Below are 15,167 nucleotides of genomic sequence, written 5' to 3' on the forward strand. Positions count from 1 at the left end.
GCATCTACTCCATTTCATCATTTTTTGGGCAAGCTTAGCTCGATTAACCTCCTCAATCGAGCTTGAGGGGGAGTGTTGAAATGTGTTCTTTCCAAGCCTTTAGAGTTTGCTACCAAGGGTGACCCCTAGGGTAAATCTCTAGGGTAAGGTAAGGCTAAATGTATTATTGTAAATCAATTTTCCTTAGATTTAAGGGAGGAGACTGATTGGGGTAATGTCTTTGTGTAAGGTTTAGGTTAGGTAGGCAACATGCCTTCTTCGTTCTTGTTGGCTGTTTGTAGCAGCCATCCTCTCCATCTCTTTTCCCTCTCTCTTCTCTTATATAACCGTCTCACTCTTGTACATCATACATATGAAATATACATTGAAACTTAAAACCAGAAAATCTACAGAAAAAAATGTGAATAATAAGGATAATCATGTTGAACATGAAGTTTTTATTTAATCTCTCTCAAATAATAAAATTGTTGGAAGTTTAGGAGACTAACTTTCCACACCTGGTAAACTCGATCAAAGGTCTTTACGTGTGTGAATTTTTAGGGGTCTTCCAGTACTTCTATTTCTGGATACATTTTCAATTTATCACCGAACCATCAAGTACTACCTAACTTCAGTTGATTCCATAGAAGAATTTGTTTAACCTTACTTTAGTGGACCAAATTAAAAATATTTCTCTCTCATAACGGTGTTAATTTTTTTTCTTTAAGGAAACGATATTAGATTTATTAATAAAAAAATCATTACAGAGGTTCATTACAAAGAGCCAATCAAGGCAACAGACTTTCCTCAACAAGTAAATCTAAGATCAAATTTGGAGGAGAGAACCATACCACGAACTTGACTCGTAGGGAGACCAAAACATGAGAGCCTATGGGCACCAACGTTAGCTTAATGGCGAGTACGAATAAAAATAGCTTCGGTGATTGTCGGGAGTAACGTCTTGATTGTTGGGACTAATGGTGTTGATTCTTGAATGCCAAGGCAAAGTGAGCAACTTGATTCTAGTCAAATATTATTTTTGTCAATAAAGTAGATATTTTATCAACAATATGGCCAGTAAAGTCGATTATTTATAGACAGCTGTTTAGGTTGGTAGCTTAATTATGAAACTAATAACGAATTTTCAAAATGACATGAGGTAAGATTCACGATTTCTACCTAACAAAAATTTCTGGGTTTTAATCTGTCAAAGATGGAAATGTACGTGCAGTGGCCTAGGGTTTCATCGAATGGTCAGTTACGATGGTGGGAAATCGAAGCAACAGCTAGCGGCTAGAAATGATCATAAGATCTAAACTTTTTCAAAAGTCTTCAGATTGATCTCCCCCAGGAGCTCTCCAAAAGCAAATATTCATTGTTATATATATATATATTCCCATGTCATATTCGTTTATAAAAAATAAAACTCATCATTGTATATTAATTAACTAAACAATATATATTTTATCCTCCCTCCCACGTTATATAAAAAGAAGAAAAAATAAAACTCATCATTGTATATTTAATTAACTAAACAATATAGTATTACTCAGATAAAAAAACAAAAACAAAACATAACGAAATCCAAGTATTTGCCGATGGCTGAATAGCAGGCTAGCCTTGAGAATTTAGGAGGTCTTAGGCGAGCCTTTGAAATGTGGCTCTAAAGTTCTTTAACCCTCGGTTTTTTATACATGATACGTATAAAAAAAGAATTCGCTAAATGCATAAAAAATTATATTTCTACATCAAATATCATTAAAAATTAATATTAAAAGAAGATAGATATACAAACTGTGACATCCCACACCAACCAGGGGAGTGATCCTTATATGTATATTCTCATCCCTACTTAGCATGAGGCCTTTTGGGAGCTCACTGGCTTCGGGTTCCGTGGGAACTCTGAAGTTAAGCAAGTAGCGCGCGAGAGCATTCCCAGGATAGGTGACTCATTGGGAAGTTCTCGTGTGAGTTCCCAAAAACAAAACCGTGAGGGCGTGGTCGGGGCCCAAAGCGGACAATATAGTGCTACGGTGGAGTCGGGCCCGGGAAGTGGTCCCGCCTGGGCCGGGATGTGACAATTTCTTATGATAACCTAATCCTGGTCGTGGTGTGCTAACAAGAATGTCGGGCCCCTAAGGGGGTGGATTGTGACATCCCACATCGCCCAAGGGAGTGATCCTTATATGTATATTCCCATCTCTACCTAGCATGAGGCATTTTGGGAGCTCACTGGCTTCGAGTTCCATGGGAACTTCGAAGTTAAGTGAGTAGCGCGCGAGAGCATTTCTAGGATGGGTGACTCATCGGGAAGTTCTCGTGTGAGTTTCCAAAAACAAAATCGTGAGGGCGTGGTCGGGGCCCAAAGCAGACAATATCGTGCTACAGTGGAGTCGGGCCCGGGAAGTGGTCCCGTCCAGGCGGGGATATGACACAAACACTATGTAAATATTACACGTCTCAAGTTTTCAGATGCAAATGTACTAAATTTCGCAGTCAAGAATCTAAGATTGAGAGTGAAGAACAATAAAACTTGATGATCAAGAGAGTAAAGAACAATAAAATTTGATTAACGAGTTTAATAAATTTAACGCCAATTGTTTATCTTGCGTTTTTTTTCCTAAAATCAACATCAAACTAACAAATCGAATATTAAAATAATTCATTAAATAATAAATTATTGAAAAAGCAAAATATAAATTCAAATTTGTGATTACCTATAAGTACAATCTTCAAGATCATGTGATAGCTGATTTAAACATTCGTTAGGAATTAAGATATTGGGAAGTTGAAATATAAAAAAAAGATTGCAAATGGACTTGAATTTTATAACTTTCTATGCATTTGGATAGATGAATAGTGAGTAAATTTGAAAAATAAGAAAAAACTAGTAACTAAAAAGGTTGCTTCATGCTTTGAAGGAAGCCAAACATTTCCACTGAACCAACAAATGAGTTATGATATATTTTTTTTGACTTTTCCTGTATTAAAATGTTATTTATAAAATATATAAAACTTTTGGGAACTCACTGGCTTTGGGTTCCATGGGAACTCCGAAGTTAAGTGAGTAGCGCGCAAGATCATTCCCATGATGGGTGACTCATCGGGAAGTTCTCGTGTGAGTTTCCAAAAACAAAACCGTGAGGGCGTGGTCGGGGCCCAAAGCGGACAATATCGTGCTACTGTGGAGTCGGGCCCGAGAAGTGGTCCTGCCCGGCCCGGGATGTGACACAAACACTACGTAAATATTACACGTCTCACAGTTTCAGATGCAAATGTACTAAATTTCGCAGTCAAGAGTCTAAGATTGAGAGTGAAGAACAATAAAACTTGATGATCAAGAGAGTAAAGAACAATAAAATTTGATTAACGAGTTTAATAAATTCAACGCCAATTGTTTATGTTGCGTTTTTTTCTAAAATCAACATCAAACTACCAAATCGAATATTAAAATAATTCATTAAATAATAAATTATTGAAAAAGCAAAATAAAAATTCAAAGTTGTGATTACCTTTAAGTACGATCTTCAAGATCATGTGATAGCTGATTTAAACATTCGATAGGAATTAAGATATTGGGAAGTTGAAATATAAAAAAAAAGATTCCAAAGGGACTTGAATTTTATAACTTTCTATGCATTTGGATGGATGGATGGTGAGTAAATTTGAAAAATAAGAAAAAACTAGTAACTAAAAAGGTTTGAAGGAAGCCAAACATTTCCACTGAACCAACAAATGAGTTATGATATATTTTTTTTGACTTTTCCTGTATTAAAATGTTATTTATAAAATATATAAAACTTTTGAGAACCCTAGACGAACTCTTACATGGATTACCTTTAGGGCCGGCATTGCCAAACAAAAACAGTAAACGATGCATGGCCTTTTTTATATATATATATTTTTTACTATTATTAAAAGAAAAAGGGAAATTCAAAACTATTAAAATAATTTTGAGTTAGAGGAGCTTAGAACCTTGACACATAAATAGAAATTTGGCACCTTATTTACAAGAATATTAAATCATATGCAACCTATGCATGGATCACCTTCCAGCAGAAAAGCAATGGTGTAAACGCATAACTAAACACGTTATCATGTTTTATTTTCTTTGCTAATTAAATAATTTTCAATTTGCAGAGATAGTAAGTAAAATATTACTTTTCATAAAAATATAAGATAGGCAGTTTTGATTATTTATTTAATCGATTTGGATCTCATCCGGATTCAAATTATGGAGATTTTAGAGATCCTCACATCTTAGTCATTCATTATATATATTGTGTGATTAGAAATCATTTAACTTTCTTTATTTAAAAGTAAACACAAATAGTACCTGACGAAAACGAGTCGCACGATGTAAAATGAACGATTAAAATATGAGGATCCCTAGGATTTCCACGAAGAGAATCCGGAGAGGATTCTCATCCTTATTTAATACTACTTGCATTACTGTTAACATAAAAAAAAAAAAATAATCATATTAAGTGTGAACCTATCATTTCTATTTTTTGGACCCGCAAATTTTAATATTATTAAAGTTTAGGGTTGAAGTTTGTTTAATTAGTGGATTTTGATATATTTTGAAATATTATTCATATCATGTTTTTGTACCACATTTTCATATCATCTTAGGTGATGTGGATAACCATATCATTTGAAAAATTTGCAAAACCCAAGGAAAGGAAGGAGAAAGACTCATCGTATACCACAATCATCATTTAATTAACTAGTTTTTTTTAATTATTAGTTTATTAAATAATGGACTAAATTTAAAAATCTGATTAATTCAAATGATATGGTTGTCCACATCAAATGTCACCTAAGGTGGAATAAAAAAAGGGTATAAAAACATAGTACGAATAACATTACTGTCAAATCCCGGCTCGGGCGAGACCACTTCCCGGGCCCGACTCCACCGTAGCACGATATTGTCCATTTTAGGCTCCTAACACACCCTCATGGTTTTGTTTCTGGGAACTCACACGAGAACTTCCCGATGGATCACCCATCATGGGAATGCTCTCGCGCTACTCGCTTAACTTCAGAGTTCCAACAGAACCCGAAGCCAGTGAGCTCCCAAAAGGTCTCGTGCTAGGTAGAGATGGGAACCCATATATAAGGATCACTCCCCTGGGTGATGTGGGATCTTACAATCCACCCCCCTTAGGCGCCCGACGTCCTCGTTGGCACACTACGGCCAGGGTTAGGCTCTGATACCAAATTGTCACATCCCAGCCTGGGCGGGACCACTTCCCATGCCCGACTCCACCGTAGCACGAAAATTGTCCGCTTTGGGCCCCCAGCACACCCTCACGGTTTTGTTTCTAGGAACTCACACGAGAACTTCCCAGTGGGTCACCCATCATGGGAGTGCTCTCGCGCGTTACTCGCTTAACTTCGGAGTTCCAACGGAACCCGAAGCCAGTGAACTTCAAAAAGCCTCGTGCTAGGTAGAGATAGGAATACACATATAAGGATCACTCCCCTAGGCGATGTGGGATCTTACAATTACTCATAAGAAAATACACATGCGTCGAACTTTTATCTTGTTTTTTTTAACAAACTTATATCTTGTTTTTTATTCCTTTTGTATTCTGCACAATATCTCATTTTGCTCTCTAAATTTTCTTATGGGATAATGACAATCTTTAAAAACTGGGCGATTTCATGCCAAGGTGATCTTTGGGGTTTTAGATTATCCAATTGTGAAAACGAGCTGAACATATTTAAAAGAATTGAATTAATCCATGCCACATCAACGAAACTAATGTATCATTTAACTCAATTGATGGAATGAGATAAAGTAAAACACAAAATATGAGTATTGAAGGTAAAGAGCGACAAGTACAACATACGATTAATAATAAATTTTATATAGAGTACTCGGGATGTAATATTAACCCTTTAATTTCTTAAGTACTAAGAACTGCTCCTAAATTAAATATAATAATAATAATAAATTATATATATATATTTACACAGATGGAACCGACTCTATTGAAGTCTCTTCAGAGCTAAGTTATTTACTGGGAAAATGCATGTCTTAATATGTTTACATTGAGTAATACTCAAATCTAAACGTGTTCTAGTACACCGCGGGAGTTGCCTTTTCTTTTGGTTCGCCAGCCTGTAAACTGTGGTTGGACACTGTCAAAATGATGTTATTGGTTGTTTTGCTTGAAGAACCAAGTTTCTGGCCTTGTTCAGATCTTTATGCTAGCATTCTCTGCTGAGTCACTGATTTAATCAAACTGTTACTGGAGATATTAATATATATACCAAAGTAATTTTATATGCCTTTATGTTCAAAATTTCAAAGTCCTTATCAAAATAAATGCAAATTTGTTTGCTAATTCGTCACGCAAGTGGGGAAAAAGTGGGTTAGCAAATGCCTTCCAAATGCCTATATAAACATAGCATCTATCGACCACTGAGATATCAGAAGAGTAATATAATATCTCCATAACAATAGCCGATTCTCAGACTTCTCTTTTCCCCCTTGAGATAGCTCTTTTAATTTGTTCCCCAAATGGCACGGTTAGCCTTTGTGCTAGCTTGTGCTCTAGCTCTATTGGCTTCCTCAGCAGCCTCTGGTGCAATTGTTGAGCACTCGTTCAGTGTAAGTCTTGCCTCAATTTTGGTAACACTCAGTTAATGTTTCTAGAATGGCTAAAAGCACAGTATAGCGTTTAAAAATACATCTGATTCAATTTAACAAAAATAATTTAAGTACTTTTGGGTCATTGAAGAGGTTTTCAGAGACAATTTCGAACGAGTCCTTTGGGAATCTTATTTTCTCATGCATATTTCCTCACCAAATGTTTGAATGTTTCCTTTGAATAATAGTAGTCATGACACTTTTTTATTCATTGTTTTCAGGTGAACAACCTAACTGTTACCCGATTGTGCCAAAATCAATCGATTACTGTAGTGAATGGGAGTTATCCTGGACCAACCATATATGCACAAGATGGAGACACATTAATCATCCATGTTTTAAATCAGTCGCCCTATAACATTTCTATTCACTGGTAAACACAAATTATATAAAACCATTTAACAACCCCCAAGGGGAATGTTGAGTTATGTTTTGTTCACGTTGTATAGTTTCTTTCTTAATGCAGGCATGGAGTCTTTCAGCTTCTGAGTGCATGGGCAGATGGGCCAACATACGTAACTCAATGTCCTATACCCCCCGGACAAAGCTATACTTACAAATTTAATATCACTGAACAAGAAGGCACCCTTTGGTGGCATGCCCACATTTCGTGGCTCCGCGCAACTGTCCACGGAGCGCTTATAATACACCCAAAAGCTGGTCAATCCTTCCCCTTCCCCAAGCCCGCCAATGAAGTTCCCATCCTATTAGGTAATTAACAATTAAACTATACCATTCAACTTGTTTAACGTTAATCTTAATACGTACTTCAAATGGTAAATTTGATGACTAATTATATATTAACTGTTTGATGGAATTGCAGGAGATTGGTACAGTGGCAATGTGGTCGACATTGAGCAAGAAGGCCTATCCAAAGGAATAGCTCCTAACCTTTCAAATGCTTACACCATCAATGGACTTCCCGGCGATCTCTACGGTTGCTCCTCAAATCGTATGTAACCATGCATGCATGCAAACTCATAATTTATTAATTTAGTTTATATGTCATTTTTACATGGTGAATATTAACAAATTGACATCAAATTATCAGAAACATATCAACTCAGTGTGGTGAGCGGAAATACTTACCTGCTACGCCTAATCAATGTTGCACTAAATACCCAGCTCTTCTTCAAGATAGCCAACCACAACATGACAGTTGTTGCCATCGATGCCTGCTACACGACTCCTTATGTCACAGACGTGGTGGTTATTGCACCCGGTCAGACCACCGACGTTCTCGTCAAATTCAATCAACTTAATGGATCTTATTACATGGCCGCCACTCCCTATGCTAGCGCTGACGATACCGTTGCCTTTGATAACTCGACAACTAGAGGCATCATCGTCTACGAGGGCTACACGTCATCAACCCCTATTATGCCCCCCATGCCCAACCCTCACGACACGCCGTTGGCCAACAAGTTCTTCACCAATCTCACCAGCCTCCCTGACGGGCCCCACTGGGTCCCGGTCCCACCCAAAGTGGATGAGCACATGTTCGTGACAATCGGTGTTAACTTGGCGATGTGTCCCGAAAATGCCACGTGTCAAGGTTTATTCAATGACCGATTGTCCGCGAGCATGAACAACCAGTCATTCATGGTCCAGACCAATACATCCATGCTGGAAGCACATTTTAACAACGCGAGCGGGGTTTACACCAGAGATTTTCCTAGCGAGCCTCCGGTCAAGTTTGACTACACGGACACGAACCTTAGCCTCGACCTATCCCTGATATTTGCGCCAAAATCAACCAAGGTCAAGACGCTAAAGTTCAATTCGACAGTACAATTGGTGTTTCAGAACACAGCGTTTTTGGTCTTCGAGAACCACCCGATGCATCTGCATGGCTTCAATTTCCATGTATTGGCACAAGGGTTTGGAAATTACGACCCGATTAATGACCCCAAAAAATTTAACTTCGTTAATCCACAAATACGCAACACAATTGGTGTGCCGGTCGGAGGATGGGCTGTGATCAGGTTTCAAGCAAATAATCCTGGTTAGTTTTCTTAATCATCTCGTTAACTAAGTTTCTTTGTATTTTAATATGTTATAAATAATTAAGTTTTGATTATTTATTTTAAATTATTGTTTCAGGTATCTGGTACATGCATTGTCATTTAGACGTTCATCTGCCGTGGGGGCTAGCCATGGCTTTTGAGGTTGAAAATGGAGGGACGCCAGAATCTACTTTGCCTCCACCACCACTTGATCTACCCAAATGTTAGAAGTTGTTTGGAAGACACCTCAAAATATTGTTTCATTTTGTATTCTTGAAATTACAATAACGAGGTCAATTTCATTCGCTTGGTTACAAGTGAATCACCTTGTAATAAACCTTGTGACAAAATGTATTGTATAAGTTGGTCATCATTGTTTGACTAAAATCAAAATAAATTATAAAATATTAATAATTGAGGTGTCTGTTAGGTTACAGTAATGTTATTCTTACCGTATTTTTATATCACATTTATATATTAACTTATGTAGCATCTGATATGAACAGACACATCATTTAAATTAATCAGAATTCTATTTAAATTAAAAACTATTTAATAAACCAATAATTAAAAAAAAAAAGTTGAAATTAAATGATGATTGTGGCATTCAAGAGTCATCTTCCTTCCCCATTTAATCCTGTTTTTTCTCTCATTTCTTCTTCCACGTCAGTGCTTTCACGTCATTTTTTTTTCACGTTAGTGTGGACTACCAATGATCGGATTTTCGGGGTTTGGCTCGGTGGCGTTGAGCTTCTCAGGAGCTACACGGCTGAGTCAACGCAGAATGGGATTGTTTGGAGTGTCAAGACGGACGTCACAAGGTACTATTCTTTGCTTCAGAACAATCAAATTATCTTGGGAATTTGGTAGATAAAACATGCACAGGGATTTACCAAGTGAATATTAGCATCCATTTTTACCCTGCTGAGAAAAATTTGAATTATAACTATGAGCAAAATTTGGGAAATTTGGATTCTGGGTACCATTATTGGGCGGATTTGATCTTGCCCATTTCGAGAAATCTGCCTTTGAATGATGGGTTGTGGTTTGAAATCCATTATTCGACCGATACACAGTTGAAGGAATTTAAGATTCTTCAGAATGCTTAGAGGGCTGTGTTGGAGGTATATGTTTCATTTCATGAGAATGATGAGTTTTGGTATTCAAATGCTCCGAATGAGTACATTGCTGTAAACAATCTTAGAGGTACACCTGGAAACGGGCCTTTTAGGGAGGTTGTGGTGAGTTTAGATGGTAAGGTTGTTGGTGCAATCTGGCCTTTTACTGTGATTTTCACTGGAGGGTTCAATCCCCTCCTGTGGAGTCCAATTACTGTGATTGGCTCGTACAATCTCCCTTCTTATGATATTGAAATCACGTCCTTTTTAGGGAAGATATTAGATGGGAAGAGCCACACGTTTGGTTTTAGTGTCACAAATGTGTTGAATATTTGGTGTGTTGACGCGAATTTGCATCTTTGGTTGGACAAGCGGAGCACAAAAACTGAAGGAGGGCTTTTGGAGCATAGTAGCTTGCCCCTTGTTGTTTCATTGGTTTTGGATTTCAAGGGTTTAAATGGCACATTTTTGACAAGCGTCGGCAGGTCTGTGTCATCGACTGGATGGGTGAAGTCCTCCTTTGGGAATATCACAACTGATGCAACTCAAGACCTCCATTATGGTAATACAATGGTCATCAAGAATGATGGCAATACGCAGATAGTGAATCAGACAATCCATTTCAACGATACAGTTCATATCAGGCCGCCATCCTCCATTATCCACTCAATGTCATCAAACGAAAAATTTCCTCTTTACTTGTACATTGACTTCTTGGAACAAGCAAAAGAAACATATAAGTACATTATAAATGTCGAATTGGGATTTCTGTTATGCATAGTATATGTCAACCGTCATCCTTGGCTTAGGTGGTAACTAGAAAATGTGTATGCGCTTCATTGCGGGGATTGAATGTGTTAGTTGCAACATAACAAAGCTTCAATCCAATACTTTTGAATATTTTGACTAATTGATTGAAAAGAAAACAGAACAAATATGGCTCCAAATGTGTTAACTCTTGTAAATATGCCATCTGTTTACTGAAGAACTGTTGAGCTCCTGAGGAGACTACATTACCATTTGTACGATCCTAAAGACACGAATATGAATTGCAAGCACAATGTAAATCACTCCGCTTTCTATACAACAAGAATTAGAAGAGTAACATATCTGCATACTGGCTGCTGTTACAAAATATTTGAAATGCATTGAAATCTATGTTTAGAAGAAATATGATCTAAATCCACAAAAACTCAAACTGCATAAAGAAATTGCTTTCATTTTTTGCTTCCATTGCTTAGTTGAGCTCCTCGTCATCGTTCCTCTTGAAGTAGACCTATGTATATTGTACATACTATAACCTCCATTCCAGTATGTGTATTGTTGACCCTAAATAAAGAGAAAGAAAAAAAAACCCATAAGGACTACAGATATAAAATTATACTCTGTGATGTAAACAAATATTTAATTAATAACAACAACAAAATTATATGCAACCTCTCAATGTTTACCTGAACATAATTTCCATGCATAATAGGATAACTTATATTTCCAATCTCAGACTCCTTGTACAACGGGTTTGGATGACCACCTTGACTGAGCCCCAATAACAAAGCCATGTTTTCCTACAATAGCTAATATTTGTTCAATAGCTAACACAAAAGCAATTCAAATATATCAATAAGACAAAATGCACAACTTACATTAGTAAGGGGGAAAATAGGATATTGGTTGGCAGGCATGCAAATTTGAACTCCTTGTGTAAGATAAGAATGTTAAATCCCAAATAATAAAAGTAATTACAATTACAAAGAGTAAGGGATGACAATTATAACTGCTAAACCCGATAATCGTGGATAACCGCCCGAATGGATTGGATTTGGATATGAAAATTCGGGTATGGTATGGATATGGGGAAAAATTGTGAACTTTATTCAGTTATGGTTTTGGATATGGTTATAGGGGTCCCCAATCCGTATCCATCCCTAAATCCGACCCAAATATATATATATATATGATATATAATATAATTTTATTCAATTTGCCGAACCCTCCCTATACTAATTCATTATGCATGCATCAAACCCTATACTATCTTTATTATGCACCAAACATCATGCATGGGGCATACCAACAACCTCATCAATTCAATACTCTTATTGTTATACTCAACCAAATTAATTCATTGAATCATTTTATATATCAATTATCAAATATTATAAGTTTATCAGATTCATCTCTCTTCAAGAGTCTCACTATCAAGAAATTGGTGCATGTTATCATGAACAACTTCAAATATATTGTTAATTTTTTGTAATTGGATGTTGCTATTTAATGATGGAATTAGTATCTACTAAAATTTATAATGCGTCAATTGGATAAATATAATTTTTTTTTTTTCGTTTTTTGACGAAGATGGATATAATCGATTGAAAATCCGTTACCCGGTGGATATGGTTATGCATAATCCCTGATGGTTAATTTGTGGTTATGAATATGGTTAATTTTCATGGTTAATGGGAATGGATATAGCATTTCCGTCCCCAAACCGAACCTTTGTCATCCCTAAGTAAGTATAGTAATTATAATGACAATGATTATTAACTAAGAAAAAAGATAAAAAGAAGATCAATATATTTATCCCATACCTTCACAACAACATTACTCTCTTGTGTTGCAACTATGTTATCACTTCTACAACGGGGTGGACCATCAATATGGCATATTGCATCACTTTCTATGGATTTCTACAAAATTGCAAGTGAAACATGTTATGATTTATCAACTTATCACTTATATAAAACAAATATGTTTGTTACATGTGTTCCTTCCTCATCTATATTGTCCTTATGAGATGTAATCTTTTTCTGTCGTTTTTGTCTTCTTTTGATTACTAGCTTAACCTTGGATTGTTTCCTTTTAGATGGTGGACGACCTTTACCTTTAGCCAACCATGGCGTAAGTATACACTAACTTGGGTATGATTGCTACTAGCCGCTCCGTCATGTTTACATATTTGCTCCTTTATTTTATGCATCCTTCTCACCACAAGCATACACTTATCATTAGAATCATTGGCTAATTCCTTAATGTCATCAAAGGTTTTCTGCATCTTATCTGATCTTTGTGCTTCAGGTGTAGCAACCCAATTACTGTAACTTATCTGAAACCTTGTGTGGCATCTATTCACATCCTTCCTCCATCTCCAAATGATGTACTTATCTGGCATAAAGTCAATGTCATGATGAACTAAAACATAAAGCGCATGTCTACATAATATGCCTTTAAACTCAAACTTGCAGGAATTGCAATTAACTTCAATCTCACGCTCATTAAACTGGACCTTGAAAATGACAGTCTTCTTTTTGTTCTCCTTGATTAGAATACGTTCAGCTATTTGGTACTAACTCAAAAGCCTACATCAAATGATCCGGGTTTTTGAAATTTAATCCAACGGTAAAAAATTATTATAACTTTCATAGGCTCGGATTTCAAGAACCATTAGATCAAATTTTAAGAGTACGGATCACTTGATCCGCGAGCTTTGAAGGAAGAGATCCGGAGAGGATCTATTTTTGTGGAAAAGAATCAAGAAAGAGATTAGGGAAGAGGTATTGTGTACCAGTGGAAGGATTTCATGGGCTCAACGAGGTTGACCAGGTTGGCAAAGGGTTCGATGAGCTGCTCGATCTGGCTCTCTGAAGTTCCTTCTTTGAACTTTGCCATCAGAACATTCTTTAACTCTCCTCCCCTTGCTTCCTCCATCTTTCAAACTTCTCTGGTCATCTGTTTTGGTCTAATCCTTCTTCAACTCACCATTCCTGCTATATTTTAACTTTCTTTTGTCGCCTTCAAATAAAAAATAAAATAGATTTTTTTTTGTTTGCTTGTATAGTATAATAAAGGCATCAACTTAATAATTTAAGAGTCTTCGTACACTAAAATTTATTCATTAGATGATGGGTAAATTACATTTTATCATTTCAGGTTTGAGATCTATTGCAATCTCATATAATATCTTCAAAACATTTCACTTTCATAACTCAAATACTATTTTATTTCAATATAATACATCTGTTACATTTTTCATCTATTGATCCGTTAAGAGTTGACGTGACAGTCACATTTATGCTGATGTAATTGCTAAATTTGTAGCTTGTGGTATTTTTTTTTTTTTATGGATTTAAAATATAATAATGTACTCTTAAAAAATAAAAATAAAAACCCTGAAACCCATTCCCCTTTCAGTTCCCCTTTTGCTGCTATCTCTTCTCTCTGATGGCCTCTTCTCTTCCTGTCCATCACCTTTCCCACTGTCTCATCTCCAATCCACATGTCCTCATCTCTCTCTCTCTCTCTCTCTCTCTCTCTCTCTCTCTCTCTCTCTCTCTCTCTCCCCCCGATGGCCTCTTCTCTTCCTCTCCATCACCCTTCCCACTGTCTCATCTCCAATCCACATGTCCTCATCTCTCTCTCTCTCTCTCTCTTATTTTTAAAAATTTTCTATGTTATTAATTTTGACGTATATGTGAAGAAGCAGTTTAGAGGTTCCAACAATGGATGCTCCCCAAGACCCAGAAGCTATTTCCCCACAAAAGGCATAGAAAAAGGCGTTAGCTTTCAACCCATCAAAGCAAAAGCAGCCACAGAGGCTCCTCCATTTTCTCTCTTTCAGCCTCCCAAAGACGAGAACTCTCAACATTTATTAGGCCAAAATGAACCTGTACCAAACATTCAAATGATTCTTAAAGACTTCACGTGTATATTTTCCAGACTCGGGTGGTCCTAGGACCACCTTGTCCCTATTTCTATCCATCCCTGGCCACGGGTAGCTTTTACATGGCTTCGCCACTGCACAAATATAATAGAATAATTTAGGTACTCATTACCCTACATATTCACCTTTTAATTTTGGTCCAATGATATTTTAACACATGTTTTGTTGTTTTAAATAATAATAAACATGTTAATTAATTTTGGATAACTTTGGATGCGGTACCAATTTATCAATGTTTTTTTACTAAAACATTTTCAGTTTTTTTATTAAAGTCCCTGAAATTAATGCAATAATTCATTTTTTATGTAGGTTATTATAATTTTAAATTAAATTTTGATATTTGTAGTTACTTTTATTAATGAGATTTTAAATAAAATCCATAACTTGTGGGATTGAAAATATTAAAAAAGAAATTATACTTGTATAAAAATGGCTACGATTGGGGAACATGATTTGTGTGATTGAAAATATTAAAAAATAAATTATACTTGTATAAAAATGGCTACGATTGGGGAACATGATTTGTGGGATTGAAAATATTAAAAAAATAAATTATACTGATATAAAAAAATATAATTTATTTTAATGACATGATTTGCGGATTGAAAATATTAAAAAAAAAAAAATCATCCTATATAATATTTGATAGGAACATGAACAGAACTTACGCGCAAGGCGCAAATCAT

At 36.1% G+C, this 15,167-nt stretch overlaps 1 protein-coding gene, 1 long non-coding RNA gene and 1 pseudogene across 2 annotated transcripts; 2 read left to right on the plus strand and 1 right to left on the minus strand.

The window, feature by feature from the left end:
- The first annotated feature begins 6,400 nt into the window (after positions 1-6,400).
- On the plus strand, positions 6,401-9,025 carry LOC137730442 (laccase-7-like). The gene is made up of 6 exons (XM_068469430.2): positions 6,401-6,601; positions 6,862-7,013; positions 7,107-7,351; positions 7,464-7,592; positions 7,692-8,645; positions 8,744-9,025. Exons 1-6 carry the CDS (start codon positions 6,512-6,514, stop codon positions 8,872-8,874), a joined length of 1,701 nt encoding a protein of 566 aa, XP_068325531.1. The 5' UTR covers positions 6,401-6,511; the 3' UTR covers positions 8,875-9,025.
- Positions 9,026-9,240: 215 nt separating this feature from the next.
- Positions 9,241-10,580, plus strand: LOC137732636 (peptide-N4-(N-acetyl-beta-glucosaminyl)asparagine amidase A pseudogene; annotated as a pseudogene).
- Positions 10,581-10,725: 145 nt separating this feature from the next.
- On the minus strand, positions 10,726-12,198 carry LOC148689921 (uncharacterized). The gene is made up of 3 exons (XR_015957409.1): positions 11,408-12,198; positions 11,216-11,329; positions 10,726-11,093 (listed from the first exon to the last, which is right to left on the minus strand). It is a non-coding gene; the product is annotated as an uncharacterized LOC148689921 (long non-coding RNA).
- Positions 12,199-15,167: the final 2,969 nt, after the last annotated feature.

Source organism: Pyrus communis, chromosome 16 (assembly GCF_041283825.1).
Source record: "Pyrus communis isolate YQ-2024b chromosome 16, ASM4128382v1, whole genome shotgun sequence".
Lineage (NCBI taxonomy): Eukaryota > Viridiplantae > Streptophyta > Magnoliopsida > Rosales > Rosaceae > Pyrus > Pyrus communis.

Excerpts from the sequence above, each read along its gene's own strand:
- LOC137730442 (XM_068469430.2), top strand. The coding sequence starts at position 6,512 with ATGGCACGGTTAGCCTTTGTGCTAGCTTGTGCTCTAGCTCTATTGGCT. Across the intron at positions 7,014-7,106 it reads TATAACATTTCTATTCACTG|GCATGGAGTCTTTCAGCTTC; the intron begins GTAAACACAAAT and ends TTCTTAATGCAG. Across the intron at positions 8,646-8,743 it reads GTTTCAAGCAAATAATCCTG|GTATCTGGTACATGCATTGT; the intron begins GTTAGTTTTCTT and ends TTATTGTTTCAG.